The 25,806-nt window shown below is 36.8% G+C and overlaps 1 protein-coding gene across 10 annotated transcripts in view; it reads right to left on the bottom strand.

The window, feature by feature from the left end:
* The window catches only part of CACNA1D (calcium voltage-gated channel subunit alpha1 D), a 170,022-nt gene that overhangs the window by 86,022 nt on the left and 58,194 nt on the right, over positions 1-25,806 (bottom strand). For all 10 annotated transcript variants that reach the window (XM_051811506.1, XM_051811514.1, XM_051811511.1 and 7 more), the window contains exons 4-8: positions 21,656-21,795; positions 17,760-17,902; positions 16,215-16,367; positions 15,045-15,241; positions 4,126-4,229 (exon numbers count right to left, since the gene is read on the bottom strand). In XM_051811506.1, coding sequence (XP_051667466.1) covers positions 4,126-4,229; positions 15,045-15,241; positions 16,215-16,367; positions 17,760-17,902; positions 21,656-21,795 — 737 coding nt within the window. The remainder of the gene's footprint in view (positions 1-4,125; positions 4,230-15,044; positions 15,242-16,214; positions 16,368-17,759; positions 17,903-21,655; positions 21,796-25,806) is intronic.

Genomic DNA, 25,806 nt, shown 5'->3' on the forward strand with positions numbered 1-25,806 from the left:
TACATTTCCAGGTATATTTCTGGAGCTGGATCTACAGCCAATTTTTCTAATATCCTTAGGGTTGAACTGTTTGTCAAATCTGCTCTCAGGCCAGAGCTACAGCCTTGTCCAGGGCCCCTGCTGAAGCTGGACCAAGAGCCATCACCAGCCCTTTCCTAGAGCCACATCTCTAATTGGGTCTAGAGCCATTTCTAGAACACTTTCAAAAAATACACCTTATGCCAATTTTAATGCCCTTTCCTAGAGTGAGACTAGGTCCATTTCCTGAGGTCTTTTCCAGAGCTGGATCTAGGTTCAGTTGTCCAGTCATTTACTGGAGATGGATTTAGAGCATGTTCTGTATTCTTTTCCCATGGTCCTTTCTGGAGCAATTTATAGAGACATTTAGGAGAGCTGAATCTAAATCCTAATTCTGGAGAGCATCTCTAGAACTGCCTCTAGGGCAATTTTTACAGGTCACTGCTAGAGCTGGAACCATTTCTGGTGTATTTTTTAAAGTTGGCTCCAATTTTTGAGATGGAACTAGAGCCTGAACTGGAACTGGAGCCAATTCTAAAACCTGACCTGGAGTCTTTTTCAAGAATGGATTTTCCTGTCAAGCCTTGAAAACTGAAATAGCTTTTCAATTGAGAATTCACTTTTAGACTAATGTGAATACTTCTAGTGTCTGATACAGAGTAAAAATTTGAGTATTTTGAAAAAGATTAATTAACTTAAGCCTATGAATTCTCTCCATCCTTGTTATTCAAGGGAATGTTTAGGATAAAATCTCCACAGTCAGCTTCCATGCAGAAATTACAATACTTCCCACATGCAGATTCCACACACACATTGTTTCTATTAATTTACACTTCTGCTATTAGAAATATGAACTCTATTTTTAAGAATGTCACCTTCAGCAGGCAAGACTGACACGGATCACCAGGAAGTACTCACCTTCAGAAACAGCTAGATGTAAAAACAAAAGATCTGCCAAATCATCATTCTCATCCACTTGTACAGCATCTAAATACATCAAACATGCAGTGCACAAGAGGCATTACAGAAATACAAAGGGGCAGATGGTCACAGGGTAACAAAGGAGTGCAAAGAGAACGACTGAATATTTTAAACCCACAAACAGATCAAAACAGCAGACAAATTTAAATGTACACAGCATAACCTGATATTACAGGAAGTAACACTTTCATACAGAAAAGGCATTCAGATTCCACTTTCAAAATCTGTATGCAAAGCCATGCTTTTCAAGTAAATTGGCATAATTTTTGCATTCTTGACATTTGATCAGTTTAGTGAAATTTAAGTTTATCTCTTGATTTATCATAAACCAAGTTTCATGCTATGATTTGAAGAGTATAAAATGTAAAAGCTGATAACTCTTAAATAAAAAACAAAAAATGCATGTGTTACATATTCAACGCTTGGCTCAGAATGAAAAGTATTTCCTGTCTACTAAGGAATACAAAAATATCCACTGGATTTTACTAGTACATCACTTTTATCAATAAAATTTAGATTATTAGGTCTGAATAGAAAAGATGTGAAAAATATTTATTATTTATATACAAATGTCATATAGCAATCAAAATAAATCAGAGTCACAGTATTCCACACTGGCCCTTGTTTGTCAGAGTTTTAAACAAGTACACCAAGACATTTTCTTCACTTATGTACTCAACATCAGTTTGGTATGATCAGTATCTTTTAAGAATACTCCCTTTTCCTTTCTCCTTCTGCTTTTGGTGTCAATCCTTGGTGATATTTATATATCACGTGTCTCAGCTCACTAGTGTAATTTTCTTCTGATAGAAAACAAAACCAGGGAGTTTTAGAAAGGCTCTTTCATGTATTCAGGGCAAACATGGATTGATACAACTCATCAAACACCCTGAGCACTCAAGTGACCCTGAAGGGGGGTGACGCTATGGCAGAAAAATAAATTTAGCAATTAATGACTGGATGAATTTAAGGGGGGTTCACACCACACTGGACATTTCTGTTCACTGGAAACCAAAGGCAAGCCAGCAAGGGCTCTGAAGAGCATTACTGCTCCATGGGTCACACAATACCCAAAAAACAGGGGTCATTTCTTGTCTGCAGAAAGGAACCCAAGAACATGGGGACACCTCTTTCCCAGTATTGGAACAGCAGCTAAAGAGCAACTCCATATTCCAACAAATATCATACATATCATAATGTTGCAACCCTTATATAGTATTTTAAATGTATTAAATAAAATGTAAAGCAGAGTCATGAGGGTTTCTCTAAATTTCCATGGATTCAGTAGAAGAATTAATTCATGCAACAAAACACCAAATCTGGCATTGCTTTCCCTAAAATTTATTTTTAAAACCAGAAAACTCTCAAACCAATAACAATCTGAGTCACGGAAGGAAAAATAGCAATATTTATTATCTGTTACCAGACACCTTCACATGACAGGAAGAAAACTAATTGGTGCTTACGACCTTCTTAAGGGCCAGGGAAGGAACTGTGAGAGCCTAATCCTCTAATGACTTCAGTGCAAAGTCTGGTCACACAGCAATGTTAGGTAACAGCAGGAAAGAAGAAATAATTTACACCGCAACTACTCTCATTTATCTGTCCTTCTATTTATTATTTTGTTTGTCCATTGTGGCTGAAAGCTAGGCCCTTAGTTTTACAACAGCTTACACATTTGTCCTTGGATAAAACAAAGCTGATATGACTGTATAAATCAGACTTTACAGGATAGGCCTCGGAAGGAAGAGATTAACTTAAAAAAAAAAAAAATCAGCCATGTGGTTTTAGCACTACCTTTCAGCTTTTAAATATCTGCTTTGTAAAGCAATTCTGACAGTAAGGTAAAAGTATGCTTTCCCTAGTTTCCTGTGTGCAACAGTAACCTATCATAGATAAATGATTTAAGATTTTAAAAAGCACACTGTAAAACCACTCATCAGATAAAAATGCTCCTGTAACACAGTTACATCAACAAGTGGAAATTTTGTTTATCTGATTTTCTGGAATAATGCATTATAATTTTTTTCAAGTCTAGCATACAACGTGGCAAAGACATGAATAGGGCTGCACACACAATCAGCAGCCTGAGGACACTGTAACTGTGCTGTCAGGCTGCTTTCCATGCAAGAGAAAAATCTTCTGTTGGCCAACAAAGATGGCACAGCTTGCCTGAGATATACAGCAAACAATACTGTTCTGGTCAAATGAAAGCTAATACATGTAACTACATTAAATTTTCTTTTTAGTATTCAAATGCTAGCAGGATCTTTGGTATGTTTATCAGAAAATATCTTGACCATAAACTGGAGCTTCCCAAGCTCAAGTATGTTAGTAACCAGGAAACAGTAAAGGAAATGGAGTTGCAACCTCAAGTAAGGGGGCTTTGTAGGAAGAAAACCTGACAGACTTTTGCTATAAATTACAGTTTTAAAGCACATTATACAGCTACAGCTGATATGACTTCAATTCTTGGCTGGAGCCTGGAGTTCACAAACCAAGAAAAAGCTGTGACAACCTCCCACTGACAACTGCACTAAATTGATACTTGATTATTGATAAATATATCAGCCTCCTGGTGCAGGTTGTCACAGCAGTTCACAGCTCAGCAAGGCAGGAAGCACCAAACACTTTTTGTCAGGGTAACACAGCCACACTCTTCCTGTAAGACAGATCCTGAAGCACCCATTAAAAATGCTTTGCAAAATTTTGTGCAAAATACGTGACTGGTAAACATAAACAACACTTCAATTGTTTTACGACTATTTGAACAAAAGCAAAAGTTGGTCTTTCAGAAAAAAACCACTTGTATATAACCACAGGGCAGAATATTTGCACAGGTGCACCACCCATCTCTGCGTGCAAAATGTTCTTCCCTGCAGGAATATTATAGAATAAGGAGATTAGTGCCTCATTTAATGAGTACTTTTAGCAAGCATGGTGAACGTGATGTCAAGACAGATACAGGCAGTAGAATCACACAGTTCAGTCCAAAGAGCAAACATCAGTAGGATGACATTAGAATCTCAAGTGCATGCAAAAAAGCCATTGCTGAGAAGCTTGAGTAAATGCAGAGGCCATCTTACAAGTAGCAGTAGCATACACAATGTTAACTCAACTGCTTACCCACTAAGTACACCAAGAACCAGGTTAAGTACGAAAAATGAGCCAAGGATGATAAGACTAACAAAATAGATCCATGGCCATTCACATCCTATTGCATCATTTACCTGTAAAACGTAAGGAAATAAGTTATGATTCAGTCATTTATTAAACAGCAGAGTCCTTTTTGCAGCTGCCAGATCACGTAGGTTCAACACAAAGTTTATGGCTTATCCAGTTCTTAAAAAAAAATGAATGAACGACTGTTTAAATTTACTTACCCAAATTTTTTTGTCTATGTGATGCCTTAGAAGATTAATTGAAATAACATTTAAGTAAGTGTATGAGAATTATTAGTCCTTTTTATAACTTTGCCACAAGGCTGGATATCTTGAATATATATTGATAGGTCTAAACTCTGATTTTGGTGTTTGTGTGTTATTTATATGACAACCAGAGACAACTTTTTCTGTTCTAATCAGAGGAGGAAACAATAGAGGCTTATTAAAAGACATCATCACAACTGAAGTCTCACCTGTATGAGATAACCTGTGTGTTCATGGCAACTGAATTCAGGACTCTGCCTTCATGATGAAAAAGGTGTATGCTTACCCGCTCAATACACCAAGAACAAGATTTAGTACGAAAAATGACCCAAAGATGACGAGACTGACAAAATACACCCATGGCAATTCAAATCCCATAGCATCATTCATCTGCAAGAAATAAGATGATCTTATAGAGTAGATCACTATATTAACAGCAATGAAGAGTCAGAGAAAAGGAGAATTTGATCATTCAGGTTAGATAACATTCTATGCATTCCTTCAGTAATGAAAGAACAAATGTGAAAAGGCGGCACTGGCCACGTTCACTTTGCATTTCTAATACAATACCCTAAAACAAAATGGTGACTGAACCTAGTATTCAGATCAGAAATAATAAAAAACATAAATGGGGCATTACAACGGTTCTGTTCTTTAACACTGAGAACATGAAATAAAGTAAATAAAGTAACAAAAATAATTCTGACGTGAAACTTCTTGGAAATGTCTCTTCTTGAAAAGGAATTGTTGTGGCTTTTTTGTTTATACTGACAAGTTTGCATTAGATTCTTCTTAAGCTGTTTTTTAGCCATGACAATTCAGCAGACAAAAATTAGACATGGTGTTGTAGAACAGCCTTTTTGCAGATCTGTTTTCACTTCTGTGAATGCTGTTGTGTTTGTCATATCGGAAATTTGTGATCAGGCTTTGAACTCTATGGCTAATCAAGTTAAACTCCTGTCCTTAACATCTCTGTTGGAACAGACCTATCAAACATAAGAACAAATGTTTTCCAAAATTATTTTATTTTTTCCTCTGTCTTTTAAAAATGTATCATAATCTCAGCTTCTGCAGGGTGGCCCTATGGACGGCCCGATATAAGCACACACATTAAGTTTTGCAAGTTAAGGCCTATAAGCATTTTCCCTCAGTGATGATTTGTATTAATACCAGTTTATACTTACCAAAGTAAACAAACTTCCTAAGTAACCAAGGAAGATTACATTACACAGCTTTTTCTCGCATCTTTTAAAATAATCTACGTATTGTCTTCTAAAATGCTTTTGCAACTGAACTGAGGTACTGAAAAGCAACTTAAAATTACTTACACTTTCTAGGCGGAAAACAAAAATAAAAAAGAAAAAGAAAACTTGAAAATATATATTTGGGTTGGATTTTTTTTCCTTCTAGTTTCAATAGAGCTGAATTTTGGAGAAGTTGATAGGAAGCTGAAGGATTACAGCCATTCAGAAAGGCTGGGATCATTAGCTTCAATTTCATGTTAACAGACAGGGCTCATACCATACAGGCAAAGTGTTATTCCAGCAATAACTGATCAGAGTAAACGTTTTAATTAAATTTCAAATACATACAAATGCATTTTGCACCTAACTAAATTATTCCATCAGCAGTTGTTTGCAAGTCGCCAGTGTGAAGACAAATTCATCTGGTGTTGATAACATTTGCTTCCTATGTGTCTTTTTGAAAAACTCTAAACATTAATATTTGCAATTTTACTTTGAGAAAACAGAGCTCTGGAAATCACTGCAATACAACTTCATACTCTGTTTTTGCTCACAAAGAGAACATATTCAAGCAGCCAGGCATTGTGCTAACTCAGTAACTCAGGACTGAAGCTCAAATTCTCCTGCTCTGTCAGCAGGGGCAACTGTGATTTATATTTCCTCCCTTCACTTTATAGTGTGTAACGCATAAAAAAATTCCTTTTCATTTATGTGGTTTCATTTTAAGCCCAATGTTTTAGGCTCATCTATCCAGGACTAATGTCTTGTGAAGTAAAAATTGGCAACTGCAGCTAACCAATACTAGAAGAAAGTTTTCATTTTGGGCAGGTGCTGAGCTAATTCAAAAGCATTCCATAATTCAGGAACACCTGAACCTAGTAGAACACCTTGGTACTAACCTAAGATTGAATTCTTAAAAAGAACAGCCTGAAACAGCAGTACTCAACAACTTTATCATTTAATTCTAGATACAATTAAACTCTATTCAAGTAATGTGTCGTAATTTCTATTCATGAAGAAATATTTCAGATTGCATTAATACCAGAGATCAAAGTATAAAAAGAAGTCCTTTCCTTTTGGAAAACTTTGCTGCTTATTTCATGCATGTCAAATGGCATTTTCCATAACTTCCAATTAAAGAAAGATTAAAGGAGTCGATTTGCCTTCTGATTAAAGACTGAGACAGAACTTGGTTAATATATGAGAACAGGAAAATCTCCATCCTCAGCAACAAGATTGAAAGGATTAATGCTGACTTTTCACACAAAGTGCAGAATAAGGAGTTAAAGACAAATTCCAAATGTACTAGAAGCTGCAACTAAGAAATACAAGCAACAAAAGCCCTTGAATGATGTTAAAGTAACACCAGGAATTGAAGGAGACACCACACCTCAAATCCTCAGTGAAACATCTTGCAAGACTCCCCGCTCTGTGGCTCAGGGATGCACAATAACCAAAGGAGGTGTCATATTTAATGGCTCTCAAAAGACTTGTCCTGGCTCTTTCTGAGGCCATGAGGCTTTTAGCCTTCATAGCACCTATTACAAGGACACCACCAAGTACCATCCTTCTTGCTCTTCTTTGTGCCTTTTTACAGATCCAATCTTACTGTTTGAATTTCTGTTCTAATTAGTTTATCCACCACATCAACCAGAGGACAGATGAGATGATGGATGATAGGAAGGACAAAGTATTTTTCATATCCCTTAATTCTGTTTGACCATAACAGTAGATGTTTACTATGCATTGTCCACTTGGTTCTTTACATTTTCTGTGTATATATTTGTGGGTATATGTCTGCAGTCTTGAAGAATTATCTTGGGCTGATAGGACAAACTTGGTACAGTCTGAAACTGCCTCATCTGGCACTTGGAGTGAATTATCTTGTTAGCTGTGCTGTAGCTGGAGTCAGCTACCATTACAACATAGCATAAGTGATCAGAGACCAAGACTCTCAAGTGAAATGGGGAGAAAGTCAAATTTACAGCAGACATAACACTTAAAGCTACACAGCAGCAAATGGCACACTCCAATCTAAAACATCAATTAGAAATCGTTAAAATCTCATTTATCCCTGTCTGTGGTAATTGTGAGTAAAATCCCCACACGCAATTGTATGCAAATCAAGGTCTTACTTTTCTGTACACCTGGTATTCTTTCACTGAAAACTGCTGCAAGCTCTTTGTATATATTCATTTATGTAAGCCTTGGCTGGGGATAATGATAAAGCAATGCAGTAACACCTCTAATTCTGCATTTGTACCATTACAATGTGCTGATGCACGAACCTATTTTGAATTTTTTTCCACAATGTTTCAAACTCTCTTAAATATTTTAGGTTTCTTAGCTTCCTTAGGTTTCAACTTTACCTTCCTCTTTTCGTAACATTCCAACAAACACATAACTGCTGGGTTTACTTATTGCTACCTATAATCTACCGAATCACCTCACAAATTAAGACTGACAGACTCAGTCTCTTGACAGGTGTAAAAATCCTTCAGAAATCTGCATTTTGTGAAGTGGGACTAACCCTGCATTCTTCAAAGCGCACAATGGAGGTTCACAAAACCTCAGATCAGGCTATTTATTCTACTTAGTGTAGAGCACACCAGACAGCTTTTCAAAGCCCCCTGGCTTCAAAGGTTTTGTCCTGAGATATTCTTGACTGAAGTGGAGTCAACTAAAAGCTGACTTATAACAGGCTGTGCTTGAAGCACAGCAGCCTCCAAGGTTGGTTTGTAAAAGCATGTAAATTTTGTATCCAATCTTATCTGGGTTCTGGAGTCAAAGCACAGATTTCTCTGACATTTTCCTGGTTGGCCAGGCTCATATCTTTGCTGTGGTGCTGACACTGAACCAAGCAGAGGTGCACTGGTGGGACGTGCACCGAGCCCACTGCTTTGGTAAGCATTTCAGCTCAGCAACAACTGGAAAATCAGAATTCCATGGCTCAGGCACCAAGGCAGGCATAAAGAGAAACAGATCCCTTAGAGAAGTTGCCACAGTACCTAGAGAAGCTCAGACTAGTTTAATCACCTCTTAAATTTGGCCTCCGTCTTCTGTAGGTAAATTGTGCTACAGTTGCACATGGACTCATAAGTGATCCTGTTAAGTTAAACCTCAACTTGTAAGACTGCTTCAGTTTTATTAATTTCCTTTGCTCTATCTGAACAGACCTCAATATCTTCCTTCTGTTGTTTTTATCCATACTTAGCAAATAAAACATAAAAATTTGGTAGTCACATGAGGCATTTATTCTTTAAAATGTGATCGTTTGTAAAATTTTACTAAGACTGTTCAGAAATTCGTTTGGATGCAGGTCTTTTTCATTCAGATACTTCATATTCCATATAATGCTATTTTAGCTAATTCCTGAGTGGCATTCCATTAATCAGCTTACTGTCTAACCAGGGGGAGGGGGCGGGTGGAAATCAAGTAATTGTTCCAAGGAAAGCCTTGATGTCAAACATGACTGCTAAAAAATTATGTCCTTTTTCAGATAGCTATGCCAGGTTGAAACTGCAGAGCAGAGGGACACCACCATAACAAAAATCAAGAGTACTACCAGTACGACCTCTACAAAAGAGTAACTCAGAGAAGGTTTGTTGCTGAAGACTCTACCAGGCTTAACAAAATGGGTATAAAAAAAAAATGCAAGTGTTTGATTCCTTCATGAGTTTCAGCTTGTTAATTTAGGATTAACAATTTTTGTGAGTGCTTCTACCTACTTATCTATATTGCCCAAGCTAACTTCACAAAAGAAATTTATACACCCTATGCACTGATTCGATTTGTTAAATCTAAGGGCTCAAAAACTATTGGAATTGAGTAACTAATATAATGAAGTGTGTTTACTTTTAAAATATTTAGCTATCATGTATTAAAATGAACAAAATAATAATATCCAGTTTGGTGATAGGTACTAAACACCCATTTGGTATCTGCTATGCCACTTATACAAGATTATATAACAATTGGATGTATTTAATATTCCCCATATGCTGGACACAACAAAATGCAAGAACAGCATACGCTGTTCAGTTATATGATGTACAACTGTTTCCTTAGTTTATGTAGCAATAATGACCAAAACCTGAATACTCAAGGGAGGTCTGAATTTATTTACTAAACTGTTATCCTGGGACAGACTGGGAACTACGATGCTTTTAAAATAATGGTTTTCTTCTCATGGCAAAGTTTTTGGAAGAAACTCTAGCTATTCCACTAGTGGAATTCTTCGCACTACCTGAATTCCAGACTCTATTTCTAATCCAGTTTCTACCCATTTTTATTTAAAATTTCTGGGGAGAAATAATACGTTCTTTTTAGTATTTGCAATGATCTGTGACAAGAAATTAGTTCCACGCTTTGACTGCAGTTCAGGTCAGCAGTCAGCTAAGACTGAGATACAAGATAACTTGTCAAAGTCAATCAAGTTCACTTCATGGGAAAGATATTTCCCTGTTCGGTAGTTTAAAATCCTCCTCGGGTGGGGTCTGTGTTAAGATGCTAATTGGAAAGAAATTACACTGTATTATCATCCCCTCTGATCCTAATTCAAACTCTTAATATGTATATTATTCCTTGGGATGGTAGCTCTGTTTGCATGTCTGAATTTGATCATTCCCTTTTCTCTCTGAGATTAAGTTCTCTCTCTTTGCAATCTAAAATGGGTTGATTCGGAGCTTTTTATACCTAGAGAGCATAAAAAGGTAATTAGTCCAGATCATTACCTTAAAGGTAGAGGAGTTAAGCTAGATTTTAACATGAAACTGGATTGAAGTAATTAACACTCAAATTGAAAAAATTCTGCCTGCTGTCCCTGGCTCTTCAGTGAGATTTATGCAATATACTAATGCTGCCATCCAAATTTCTATCACTCTTTCTCCAGCTGTACATCATGTGTTAAATTTCTGGCTATGTAGTCATCGAAGGCTGGGAGCACTGAGCATGCAGCACATCAATGCCTTTGGGGATGAGCTGACTTGTTCCACTGAAGAGTCTCCCTTAGATGACCTGAGAGTGGTGCTGAGCGATGCTAACAGAGCAGCATCAAGCTGTCCATAGGTATGTAACAAAAAAAAAAAGGAAGAAATAAGTATTTTCTGTGATTTTTCTTCACAATTTTTAACATTGCTGAATATTTGTAACTGATTTACAAAGGGGAAAAAAGCTGTCAAGCATTCTTTGACTTCTCTCTGGCAATAAGATGAAATTCATTCCTGACAAGTATTATTTGGATCAGCAACATGCCTGCCCTTTCTGCAGGTGGAGTGGGACTAATATGGCTTAAATCACCCTCAGCAGTTGATTCTCATTAGCTTATTAAATAATTCAATTTAAAGGCCTAGAATGTTATTGATTATTTAACTGCTGGTTGCATTTTTCGAAAAGTATTTTTTAGGAGACTCCTCAGCACTCTGATGACAGTTTTGATAACACTTCATATTTTGCAGCTTTTTGTTTATAGCTTAATAACACATTTTGTACATGAGCCAAGGGTTTTCTTGTGAGATGTATTTGTAAAACACTTCCTTGTGTTCAGGAAAAATCTTTGCTGCACATCGCCTGGTTTCAAGTACACTATACCCCCTCTTATAATACTTCTGAGTAAGCTCTCCTTAAAAATTCTTGAACTATGAGCATTCTAAAAAGATCTCAATCAAAAAGATTGAGTTCCTCATCATCTGATTAACATTCTGAAAAAAATTAATAGACTGCTTTGTTTTATTATTGTAATTATTTTCTTTTTCTATACATAGGTTTACGTGGGAGTTATACTTTTTTCTAATTCCCACCTAGTTAGAAAATAAATATAGAGTGATTTTCTACCTTTTAGCTCTTGCATAATAAAGAAAAGTGCCTGGTACTATTGAGAAACCGGTAAGGAAGCCACAGTTCTTGTACTTGTATAAGGAAATACAGTTACTGATACAGTCTTTTTCATCTTGATAGGTTACTTCCAGTAACATTAATGCAATGGCTGTGTAGACACTTATGCAAAATGGCATATAGACACATGCAAAAGTGCTGTGTAGCCTAAACAGGCTGTGTTACAGAACTGATGGATTTTCTTCAGATGTCCTAAGATGCTTCAGAGGATATAGTGAAGTATATAAAGCTTTCTAAAGCAAGAAACAGATTCATAAGTGCACACTTTTTCTGTTATAAATGCAGAGGAATTATGAATGAAGTATTTCTTTGATGATAATATATGTTATTAGCAAAAACTAGTAACAGGCAGTTTTAAAAAGTATCAGTAAAGGCTATATTAAAAAAACCTGACATCCCTTTCCTTAAACCTTATGCAAGTTTTAGATATATTGGAGACTGCTTAGACATTTCAAGTAATGAACTGAGTATTTTAAACGTGAATCCTTGAGAGAATATCTTGTTAACATATCAGTATGTGTATTAATAGGCAAAACCATTTAAGACATCAATGTATTCAGCAATTTCAGCTTGAGTTCTTCAATCTCAAAAAGTCTCCAGATCAATCTGAACAGTGCTAGCTGGTGTCAGAGAACTGAGGAGCTGTTAACATTTGACTTGGTAATGTAGTATCTCTCCATAACATTGAGCTAGGAAAATTCAGTAGCCACTAATACAGTTGCTTCATCATTGAATCAACTGTGCTGGCAGCCCATCCCATTAAGGTGGCTTCTCAGAGGCCCTGCCCATCTCTCATTCAAGTTATGGTAGTGTCAGCGTGGATTATTTGAGTGTAGTAACTAAAGATAACTTCACTATGGTGAAAACAAAAAGAATTAAATGTGATAATTTTGGTACTCATGGGAAAATTGAGGGTTTTGCTGGCAAGTATCACTGCTCATTATCTGTGTTCCTACGTAGCGAGTGAAACAGCTAAAAATAAAAACCAATTTACAAAATCCGTGTTTGCCATTAATAGACTATACATCTAGATGCTTCAAAGACATGGGAAAAATCTAGAGCCAGATATGCAAATGCAGACTCAAATTTTTGTAATTCTTGAGAGCTTGCTAGCCTAAATTGAAAGTGAGGCAAAGAGTACTATTGGTCTCCGCTTTAGAATGGGAGCCAGAGCATTAAAAACCTGGGCACACAAAAGCTGCCACTTGGACTGCACTGGAGTCCAAAACTAATAACATGAGCCTTCAGTTAGGGCTCAAGAGCAAACAGAAAGGACTGTGACTGGGAATAAACAGAGTCCTGGTATAAATGGAGAAGGCACACAGGTGTGCAGCCACAAACATACTGTACAATTTGGGAACATACAGGCTGCACTGGCTGGTGAAAATGAGGACACTACACCCCTTCACCTCCCAAGTCTAACTGTTGGCACTAAGGATATTTCTTGTGGATGGAATATGTAATATCTGCTATCCCGTGAGTTGCAAGTAAGTTAGAAAGAAAAAAGTGGCCAGATGAACTCTCTAAAAAACAGTAGGACATATGGGATTCAGATGCAAACTGGTGAGCAGCAGGATGCCCATGTGAGTCACCACAATCTGAAGGGTTCCCAGCAGTAGCAGGATCAAGGCCTCAACTTATAATAGATATGCCTCAGGGAAAAATCATTATTGGTGCTTGGAGAATTTTTAAACCAAGTTTACTGTCGTTAACCAGGTGATAACGAGCTGTGCCAGGGAGTGCTATTGGAAGCTGTCATTTTCAGCTGTCATCCTTGCTAACAGAATGCTAACAGAACACGATGCAAAATATTGCACATATTTCACCCCCTCACATTACACCTGCTCGCAAGATAAGCCCACAGAATTTATTTCACTGTTCACACAGTGACTGAATGGAAATTAGAATGTTGTGCAGTTTCTGATATTTATGGGTTTGGTTTTATTTGTTTGTTTTGTGTAAAACTGATTCAGTCTGTGTATCATCAACAAATTTCCAAGTAAAAAGCAATCCACAAAACCCATGCACGTTGAGCTAAAATGGCTGCCTTAGCTTCTTGTAGTATTCTTTTCTTACAATTTGGTTTTTTATCTCTGGTAAGACAGTGGAAGCAGATATTCATATTTGCCTTTTTTTGTCTTTCCATCCTAAAAGAATGTCCATTAATTATCTTAAACAGTAACATTATCTTAAAACATCTCCGTATTCTGTACTCCAGTATCACATATTTTATCTGAGATTACACTGATGTTAAATGTTTTAGCAACAGCTTGTTTTACCTTGATTTGCAACAAATGACTACATAAAATTATGTGTTCATTCACTGGGTAATACTAGATTCTTAAATGCATCCAGTACCCCACAACAGATAATAACAGTAAATAGTTCCACTTGGCCAGACAAAGTAACAAATTCACCATGTGAGCTGCTGGTAGCAACATCACCTGGAGTATAGTTCTAGTAAAATACATCTGCAGATCTCATCCACTTTTAACAGCTTGCTAACAGTGATCCTTACTAGTAATCACTTTCCTTCCATAAATATTTTCCAACCTTTGAATGGTTAGAGTTGTATTAGTTATAAGGTCCTAATTGCCACAAAGACTTACTGCAGAGTACCAAGTAGTACAGCATATTCTCACTGATGTTCAGCACCTGGAAGGTGCTGTCAGGGGCTTCCTGAATGACCCTGGACAAATCACTCACATCAGATATTTAGATGCTTAAAGATTCACAAAAGAATGTAGTGTCCTTTAGACTGCAATGGGGTTAAGCAGAGAAATTTCTATCTGTATATTTAGGGGACTACTCCTTTAAAAAAAATCTGTGTGTTCTCATTGGGAAAATCAGGACTAAATAAATCTTCAGTTTCTCAGTCTGTGTCCACCTGACTTCATTTATGTTGCAAGACTGTGGAGGTACCATACCTTATGTCAAAGTAGCATTTAAAGGTGGGAATTCACACAGTTACATTTTTGAATACCTTTTGCTGCTTCTATGGAGATGACATCAGGGTCATGGCTCTTGTAATTTGTTGTTTCTGAATGGTTAACAAATGGTTTGCAGTCCCCATGGCAAGCAATGACAGTTGAGAGCATGCTTTGTTCTAATTTATGTTAACATTGGGAAAAATTCTGCAGAAATATTGCAAAAAGAGAGCTCTTAAACTTAATCACTGAAGACATACTTAATATCTGTAGGCTCACATGAAAAAAGGCTAGTCCAAAGGACATGAATGTAGTATTACATTTATCCAAATGGAATAGGCAAAAAAAACCCTCAAATAAGCAATGAAAAAATTTGGTTTTAAAATATCTTTTTAGCCTGAGGAGTCCAGTAACATGTGTGACTGGAAAGAATATGCAGCTGAGTTTGTCTTCTGCAAAACTCATCCAGATCTCCTGATGACGGCATTGCAAAACACAGTTCAATTCTCCCTTGAACATAAAAGCAAAGCAAGCTCAGTGATTTATGAACTTACCCAGTACAACACATCCGTCCAGCCTTCCATGGTTATGCACTGGAACACAGTCAACATGGCAAATGCAAAGTTATCAAAGTTGGTTATGCCTCCGTTCGGTCCAACCCATCCACCCTTACATTCAGTGCCATTCATGACACACTGACGTCCATTCCCTGAGAATGCACAAGGTGCTGGATCTTCTTCAACTAGTATATCTGAAAATTGATCAAAAAAAATAAAAAAAATCACAGCTTTGAGTTCTCAATTTTTTATGAGTTAACCCCTTGCATGAAGAAACCCTGCTGTAACATAAATCCAGATTTCAAGCTGAGAAATGCAACATGTGGGAGCTTTCGAGCTTTGAGTCTCTCTCATCTGGGCCTTACAACCACAAAATAACTTAATCAAAACAATGTATACAAGAGCCTGAGTAATTAAGCAGTGGAAAGAAGCATGTAATAATACATCATTTCGTAGAAGCTCCTCAGGCTAATTTTTTTCTTTCCTTTCCATTGCTGTTACTTCACTTTCTGCCACTTCGTGCCAAGACGAGGACCATTAAGAAAAAGAGATCTAATTCCTACACATCATCTTCATTACTTAGCTGATAGAAATGCACCCTTAGCCACCAGGTAAGATCCCTCCCTCATGAGGTTTCACTCGTTCAAAATTCTCCACCAACACACACCTCCATTTCATCATTTCACCTGGATGGAGAACACTGGTTTCTTTCTTTACTCATTTCAGAACTGCACTTCTTACCACACTGCCACAATCTTGAAGGAGAAACACTGACAAATTATGAACTTGGTAAAGTCTGTCTTCCCTGAAAGAGGACTAGGTACCTTTTCAGCAATCAGAGATGAGAAAAAAGCCAATAAATTATGCTTTGTACATAGTCACTCATTATTTTCATTACTGACATTTAAACTACACATATCAGAAATGAAAACCTACTCAGAGCATGTTCTAGTCTTTAAGTTGTTTGATTTTTTTGTGGTTTTGGTGTTGGTTTGTTTTTTTTTTTAGGAAGAGTGCATTCAGTGGAAAAATTATAAACCACAGTGTAAATTGGGGTTACAGAAGTTTTAGTGCTTTGGCCCCTGGTTCCATTTCAAACTGAAATCCCACAGATTTGAAAGAAAACATAATTAAACCCTTATTTTAGTCAACAGTTTCATGACTTACCTGAATCAATAAGAAAACAAGATTTGTGCATTTTTCCAATAAAAAGTTCCAATCCTATAATAGCATAGATTATGATTACAAACAATACCAAAAGGGCAATATGGAGGAGGGGGACCATGGCTTTTATAATGGAGTTCAGGACAACTTGTAAACCTAAAAGGGAAAAAAAATGAGGTTATAAGATATAAGCCATATTTCTATGTCTCACACTACCAAACTTTCTATAATTACAGATTATTAGACATTATTGAAACACACATGCAGAGATAACTTTTTTAAAAAAATTCTACTGCCCAGAACCACAAAATGTTCCTGTAACAAAAAGCTTCAAAAGAATCTAAAACTTTCTGACCAATTATTTCCTCTGTTATGTCACAGAAGGAAGTGCTTGAAATGTGTCACAAGAATCTATGGTTTTCTAAAAAGAAAGGGTCTGTAGTCAGTGTTGGGCTACAGGTCATTTCATATGACCTTTAACAAGTTCTGTGCAACAACCACAACTTTGAGGCAAGTCCTGGGAAAATGTACACTCAGCCAATTGCAGAACTGTATTTTTGGTCTGGAGAGAAAAATATAGTTAATTGGGAAAACACGTTTTTACTCTGAACAAACTTACTCATATCATTTCTCTCTCCTGTCACTTTCAGAACTACTTCATTTTCTTTTTCTCAATCAAATATTTATCCAAATTTTGGCTTTACCAAAATGAGTGAATCCCAGACTAATGAAGCTGCCACAGTACCAATGAGAATAAAATAATGCCTCATTTTTAATTTAATAGACTTCCTTTCTGACATTCCATAGGCTGCTTCTATCCTCACTGAAGTCCTTTTGCCAAATATGCAAAATCATGATCATTTCCATGTAACAGACCATGATAGAATAAACACAGAATCAGCTTTCTTCTGCTGGATCTCTTGGAAAGAGCTGAATCATAAGCCATGAGTCTTGTATTCAGCCCAAATAGCTTCAATAATTAATAATGTATTAAAAGAAAAGGGGAAATATCAGAAAATTCAATGGTTTTCTTTAAACAATTTTGTTCTACTTTTTAAGTTTCCTAATTTATCTGTTAGGTCTACTGAGATAAACAGAAGGCATTCATGTGCACTGGAGGGGGCAGGAAAGACAAAATGTGTAATGTGCTTTGGCATACACTTACCAACATATAAACCAATTTAGGACCACCTACACTTTCAGACCTGCAGGCTTTTAGAATTGAAAAAAAAATCTGAATTTTATTTTCTGGTGTTTTAGCATTTTAACACGTAATTTCCTTTTATATAAAGCTCCTAAAAAGGAAGCGTATTCCCCATCTGCTTATTGAACTGTGTAAGAAGATCATACACTGACTGAATTCACAATCCCTTGTTCAACTTGGAAAAGGGTATCAGTCATCTTGAAATTCACTTTATATACACAACCAGACAGTATAGAGTTGAGATTTTTGTCCTCTCATTTCTGTTAGTGCCTGGAACAAGAAAGTGAAATAATCAGAGCAGTTGCAGTATTCATTCCCATGGAATTAAATGGAAAAGAGCTTACTGGGCACTCCTGATACAAGCCGGAGAGGTCGCAGTACACGAAAGGCTCTTAGGGCTTTGACATCAAAGCCACCAGGTTTGCCACCCGAGTGGCTGCCACCGTCTGTTTCTTTGGTTAATTGTTCCAATATTACACTAAATAATCTAGAAAATTAGAGGAAAGGTAAGGTCATCACTATCCATTTACCATGCAATTACTCTGGAAATTACTTGAACTGCAGACAGTTCTGAAAAGTTGTTCAGATGTCAAAATGAGAGGTATATTTACACATTAAATCATGGCAGGAAGAGTCAGGAAGTGCAAGAGTTTATAATCCCTCTAGAGAACAAGGATCACACAGTAATGTAGCATTCCTCTTGTATATGCAACGTGCTACTTTTAAATCAATGAAGCTACTTTGCTACTTTGGTTCAAACATTTTAACTGTAACTTTTGAAGAATTAATCTTCTCTTTAGAAGAAGAAACAGATAATAGCTAAAAACCATCTAGTCTAATTTTGGTGGAATATATGAATTCCAAGTGACACTGCAGTTCCAATATTCTATATAGTCAGCAGAAACTGAATATATTAAAAATAGAGCATAACAACTTAATAACACCACAAAGATTTTTTTTCTTACACATAATACCTCTGAGGATAAATATATTCCCAGATGGCTCATTTATTATATTATATTTTTTCCCTGCAGGAATGAACTAGGGATCATTAGAACAGTTTGGAAGATGAGAGGTTTGTGTTTTTTTTTTCCCACTTCTAGCAGCAATTTAAAGTGATGCAAATGCTTGAAATACAAATTAAGCTCAGGTTGGTTTTAGTTTGGAGCTCCACTTCAGATGGGTGGTTTTCTAGACTGCAGCTGGACCACACAAACTATGTTATCCTTTGCAGAGTCTGTAGCTCAGTAGTTGTAAAACTGCATGCTCCTGAAAGGGTTATCAAGTTAGTAGAGTCTTGTAACCCTAAGAAGTGTTTCACACTTGTAGAAAATGCCTGAAATGTGCAGGGGTTTACTTTGGTCATGAAAAGTTTTCATAACTCTGGTTAACAGCTCTCTCATGCTGGATAGTTGCTTGAAATCACATATTAATAGGTTGCCTAAACCAGAATACTGGAGACTTTACCTTCCCCCCAGTCAGTAATTGATCCATATCAGTCAATACCCAGCCCTGGTCCACCCCATTCTCCTCCAGAACAAAACCCAGCCACAAAGACTCTACTGATGATGGAATGAACATCAGCAACCTACATACTGCTATAACCAAATCCAGACATTTAGTATTTCAGGTCCTGATTCAGTCCCACAATTTAATAGAAGCATAATTCCAGGAAAACAAGCCACCTCAATGATTTCAAGAGTGACTATTTATGCTTTCAAAGCAGACATTAAAAAGACTTCTGAATCTAGTTCTGAATTCAGAGAACCTGCTTTCAGCCTGTCAGTTCACACAACACTCAGAAAGTTAAAGGGCTACAGGCACAGGAGATGCTATGAAAACTTTCTCTACCAGGATCTCATTCTTTAACAGAAATCAATGGAAACTAGGTGAGATAGCAGGTAGGCAAGTAGTAGACCACCCAAAGTAATTCATGCTGTGCTTACAGCTATATCTATATTGCAGCTATGTCTACAGCTCTGTCTCTTTATGTTGTCCAGTTGAAATCAGGACATTTCTCATTCCTATAAAGCCACCAAGGCAGAGAAATATTGATCTCCTTTACTGAAAGTTACATTTTCAATCCTCTACAGTTTACCAAAGTTTAAATGCCAGATTTGATTTGGGAAAAAGTCTCTATACATGTTTCCCTTTTGCTTGTAGAGATTTCTTTGGGTATAATTAAGATTAATGCACTTGGACTGTTACAGTTTCTGCTGAGAAAGCACATGAAGGAAATTTCAATACATTCAATACAGGACATCATGGTAGCTCTTTCAGAGCTATTAAAATACCTAATGAAATTTCACATTCAAGCCAATCAAACAGAATCAGATCCAGAAGTGATTCCACATCCACCTTGGGTTATATATGAAAATCAATTTTTCACTGGGCTTTTACATATTAATTAAATAAATGGGACTCATGCTTGCTTAATCATGTAGGCTGTGCTCTTCTTTAAAGAACAAAAACATTGCTTGCAGTTTTGCCAGTGCCTGATATGTTATGAAAGGTCCACCTTGCCTTACATGTAGGCTGCTGACAACCTATACAATAGTTTATATTCCAAAAATTTTGGTTTTGAGCTAGGAAAATCTTTGTGTGATATTTTAGGTATTTGATAACTTGTAGTCCTTTTTTATTCATATTTTCAATAGATTCAGTGTGAGCATTTGACCTAACTACATTTAGCCTCCAATAATGAGTGTTTTATGAGTTAATGGAAAATTTTTTAGTTATCATGTATTTAGGACACAGCCAAAGATAGAGGTCATGTTAATTAGACTGCTCCAGGGTTACTGTAACTCTGTGGTCACTTGACAAAAGGGAAGAGGTCTATTCAAGTGACTGCTTGGCAAGAGAACAGAACTCGTGTGTGACAGTCTCTTCACCTGCCCACCAAGCTTCCCCTTCAGGCACAGAGGCCAATCTGTTGAGAATGACCTGACCTGATGAAGGAATCTATTTATACACAAATTTTAGTCCCGGACCAAAACTCCCTGAATGCCAAGCAACTGGCCCAAATACAATCTTCTCAGTAACATTTAGCATCTCAGAATCAAATAGTTACAAATCTGGCACTCATACATTCATAGCACTTGCCCAAATTTAAACGATGCTTTACTACAAATTCTTTTACTTTGCATCTTCTTCTTTTTCCTTACTGTAATGACACAAGTAAAGAGCAGCACACACTCTAATTTCTGGGCCCTTTCAATTACACACAACCTTTGATACAGTTTGAATTTAAAACTGAAATTAAAACTGCACAATGCACACCAAGGTTGCCTTTGCAAGCCAGTAACAACATACAGGGTTATACAATGGATGATGTTCTCCATGTTCTAGATAATTAATATTTTCAATAAGCAGAATTTAAAGTACTGAAAAAACATTTTTAATATAATCTCCACAATATTTCGGAAAGTAGTGAATATCTGTCTCAAGATTCATTCCCCAGGCAGCTGAAGGTAGGATCTAATGAACTAGAACAACCATGGACATGAAGTCCTGACACAAAAGTTATTCATCATAAGCAGCTACACAACATAAATGTGGGATGTTCCACTCTCCTCTCTTCTGTAACCTGTGTAAGGCCCAAGCTCTGAGGCAAAGAACAAACTTTCCAGGGCTTCCTGGTATAGCAAGGTGCACAGGGTAATTCTTAGCAGACATTCTACCTCATGCAAACCAAAGTCATAAATGTATCTGGGGCCTGACATGCAACATCCCAAAACAAAGTCAAGTTCCCTCAGATCTTGCAAATGTCAAGGAATCACTCAGTTAGTTTTGTCTCCCTGACCACTCTTCACTTGAAACATGTGGGTTCTCCCAGAGGTCTTTGTATACTAGATATCTCCACACGATCACAGCACAGAGTTAAACAAATAAATGAAATAATGTAATCAACAGATCAACTTTCACCATATGGAAAGACATCCATTTACCTTGAAAAATCAGATGGAAAAATATTCTGAAAGACTACTGTGGAAAAATCTTTGTCAGAACTCAGAATTCTCTGGGAACTTGCACTATAAAGCTGATCATGCAATGCAGCCTACAGGTACAGACAGCATAGAAAACTTTTAGGACTTTCTTAAAATTTTTCACTTAGTTCATTCTTTTGCTCCACAGGAACAGAAATCAAGCAGAGGTTGCTACTCACCACCAAACAGCCCTGTATCTACCTCCCTGTAAAGAAAATTTAAAATATTTGTATGATGAAAGATAAGTTACTTACCCTACTATTACTATTACAAAATCCAATAAATTCCATCCATTTCTAACATATGCATTGGGGTGTAATAATAATCCATATGCTATAATCTTCAAAAATGTTTCAACTGTAAAAATTATCAGGAAGGCATATTCTACTTTTTCCTGTAGAAGACAAAAAAAGTACAATAAAAGACAATGTAATGTTACAGCTTTTCACTAGTTCAAATTTGCAGTAAGAAGGTAAGTTGTATTGATCAGGACTAAGGAGATACCTCCATGGCAGTTTATTTTACAGGTTTTGTTTGCATAACACTTAATGATAACTGTACTGACAAGGTTATAATTATGTAATTGCATGAGATTTTCTTGTTTTCACACTCTGTGAGAGAAAAAACAGCTCTGTTTCTGCAAACATGGAAGCATACTGTACCTTTGGCTTAAGCAAATAGTCCCATCCAGGTCAATAGGATTCTATGCATTCATTAAAACCAGAAAATGCTGTAGAACAGGGCCCTGGGAATACTCTCAGAAGGCAAGCAGTGGTATACTTAGTATTCATTATATCAGCCTTTATTTAATTAGGACCTACAGAGTTCTACCTAATAAGGAAGGTTAAGATGCCATTATCCCACACTAAGGATATTCAAAAAGTTTTAAGTTGTTTAACAGAGTGTTCACTTAATTTTAAACTGTCTTACAACTTTTTCATCTTAATGTAAAAGCTTACTTTGACTTATTCTTTCTTCCACATCACCACAGTTTCTTTAAATCACCCTATTATGCTCGAAGAAGTTTTAAGGTACTGTGTCACCACCTTGTATCATTGAAGCTCCAACTTCATATTTGTTTAAATGTTTTTTAAATGTTGTTTGTTTCTGCATTTTACCAACATTCTTACTTTGAGCAGAACTATTGAATCTCTTTTCCTAGCTAACTAGGTAATATTTTGGGGGCTTCTTCTCTCTACAGTATTAGCATACTTGATTTGGATAAATGGTAGAAGTCACTGCTACCAAAAGAGATCAGTTAAGATGTCTGTTCTTCTTACCTTCAGACATAATACTGGTATATGAACACTGTAACACTTCACCCAAGGCAGTTTCTCCTCAGCTACCTTACATTTTGTATGGGATCTTCCAGTACAGTGACACTGATGGACATCCTCCTTCTCCTCAAGCTTCCTAATATTGCCTTTAAAATTGTCTCTTCCATTTACCCATCAATTTATCACCAGTCAGCTACAACAACTACTGCTTAACAAGGGTGAAGTGGCCTGATAGAAGAAATGTGAATGGCTTGTGCACCAAAATCCATCAAACCTCTTTAGCTAGAGAGCACCACAGAGATTACAATAATATGGATTATCAGCATTCCTGAGAAACATACTCAAAAAATGCTTCAATACAAGCAAATCCTACCATGTACACATTCCACAATAACAGCTATTTTTGTCTCCCTGCATATAACTAAGTCTGCAGCTTGGATAGAGAATGACAAATAATGTAAGACAACATAAGGAAGACAAAAATATTATAGTTGGCATTTGCTGTGGGCAAAATATATATCAAAACCATAGTAGTAAGAGAAAAAGTGAGACAAAAGATATATGTTTCACATATACAAGATGGCAATAGCTTCTTTACTTAAAAAGAACACAGGATACAGGACTGGATGGGGCCTCCTGGGTCACCATGTCCAGTGTCCTATTTTATAGGCAAACATGTAATTTAATTCCATCCATTAGCCTACCAGGTTCCACCCTAAAAAGCATCTTTGCCTTTCGCAATTCCCCCTCAAACAATGTTCTAATGCTCTTCTGCTCTTTGGGCTACACACCAGTCCTGATGCCAGTGTAACCTGCCTAATGGTCACATACCCCTGCAGTTCATTTTAATGGGACAGTTCAAATCCAAACAACTCTACCCTATCACTTACCATCCATTTTTAAAAGGTAATATTGGTCTTGTTTCTGTTTATTTCATTTCTTTTATGGAAGCAGGAGTGTTTCTTATTTCCTAAACAGTATTGCAAACATTCTAATAAATCCACATGGAAGGTAGGACAATCTCATTTTTAAGCTGACTGGTGGGTTTAAGGTCAGTGTGTGTCACTTGCCAGATGGACCACAAGAAACCTTGACAGCTGCACCAACAGAAGCCACATGACTCTCACCAAGGAAAAAATGTGAAGTGTTGCACCTTAGGTTAAATAATCCCACACCAATATGGGCTGAGAAAGGACCTGGAAGTCACAGTGGGCATCAAGTTAAATATGTACTCATTGTAAAACAAATTCCATACTGGGTTGTATTAGGAACAGCATGGTGAACAGACAGAGGGAAATTGTGATGCATCTCTACTGAGTGCTGTGAGGCTGCAACACTTCTACAGTTTTGGGTCTCTTAGTTCAAAATGAGTGTTGAGAGTGTAGGTTCCAGAAAAGGAAATATTTCCTCTCCAGCAAGGAGAATCTCCTCTCCATCCAGAGGACCCCAAGAGAAGAGCTAACAGCAGACTACAACTAGTACGAGGGGGATACAAAGACTATGAAGCCAAATGATAACTATCAGCATATGGGAAAATATGGAGACACAGTCATAAGATGCAAGTTTGGAGGTTCACAGTACATTAAGAAAGTTTCTTTATCAGAAAGGTAGGGCAGAATTGGAACATGCAGGTTTAAAGCAGGAAGTTTTGAAGATGCAGCTATGCAATGGTACAGCTGAGCTGATCTAATGCTGGCAACAGTCCTGCCAGGAGCCAAAGGAAAAGGTAACTTCCAAAGGTCTCTCCCAGGTAACAGTTGTGTAACTTCTGTCATTCTGATATGATTCTAATAATTCTTCCATGATCACAAGGAAAAGTAGGGATAGATTCAGGGCATGTATGACCGCCTGCACCCACTGTGCATTCAACATCTAAAAGCTCCACATTTCACACAACTTTGAACACTGGGAAAGTTTTCCTTCCTTTCTGAAGAACAGAAATGTTTCCTTCCATCCTTGTTCCCTGTTGTAAAGCACATATGTGAACGGTTCCAGATTTTGCCCCTAGAATTATATATATTCATAATGGGCACAAGATAGAATCAGGGACAATGTTATTAATGTAACCAATGGCACAATAAAAAGATGCTTTGTAAAAGCAGCCACTGGGCAATCCCAGAGCCACAGTTCCTTGAAAACCTTGAGAAAAGGAACACATATATTTCCATACAGCTATACATCTACAACCAAAGAGGACTATTATTTTTTCAGTGTTTAGTTTTTCCTTCCTTTGATGCTCTCAGACACTCAATTTTTGATTTTTTTTCTAAATAACAACTTGTGTCTCCCACAGAGGCTAGATGAATGACTTGGCCCTATAGTTAACAATATTCCAAGTACAGGTTGTGCTTTTCTTACAGACTGTTTGGCTCTTTAATAAGCAGGCAGCCAACAGATGTTCTCACACGAACTGCAAAGTTAACAACCTGCTCACACTCAGGAAGGTTCTGGCAGTCCCTTCTCACACTTGGGTAATTTCTTGCCAGTCACCATGGACATCAATTTTTTTGCCTCTGCAACCCTGATACATCTGTAGGCCACATATCATCTTGTATGTCCAGAGCTTAAGCAATTATTACTCAAGAGTAAATGAAATTTCATCCATCACATCATTTTCAGTATTACTGGAAGAGTTGTAGAGGTGGGGTTGCTAAGTAAAAATAAATATAAAACAGTAAAAGATAAATTCAAAAGACAGACTGAAGGCTGCACTTCTAGCAGGTTGTGATGCACACATTTATCTACTTTATTTTCTTCACAGTGGAGAAATCCCTACGCTTATTATTTTGTTCAAATTAGTTGAGATCTTTAAGTGAATACTTTGTTGCATTAAAAGTGGAAGTAGAAACACTGAGAAAGAAGACAACAAAAAAAAAAAAGAAAAAAAAAAATACATAAGACTGAATACCTGCACAACAAAAACTGTATTAAAAGAAACTGAGAAGGTTGTTTGGTTCTAAGAAACTGCACAGATTAAAGAAGAAATAATTTCTAACATCTATTATTGCATTTGGTTCTATATTGCATCACAAAATTATCAGAAAAAACTGACAGCTGTAAACCTAGAGAAGATGTGAAGCACAACAATATGTCTGCATTACAAAGGATCTAATCCTAAGGTTGTATAG

This window comes from Manacus candei, unplaced genomic scaffold (assembly GCF_025592945.1).
Source record: "Manacus candei isolate 608988 ecotype Guabito, Panama unplaced genomic scaffold, ASM2559294v1 h1tg000082l, whole genome shotgun sequence".
Taxonomy (NCBI): domain Eukaryota; kingdom Metazoa; phylum Chordata; class Aves; order Passeriformes; family Pipridae; genus Manacus; species Manacus candei.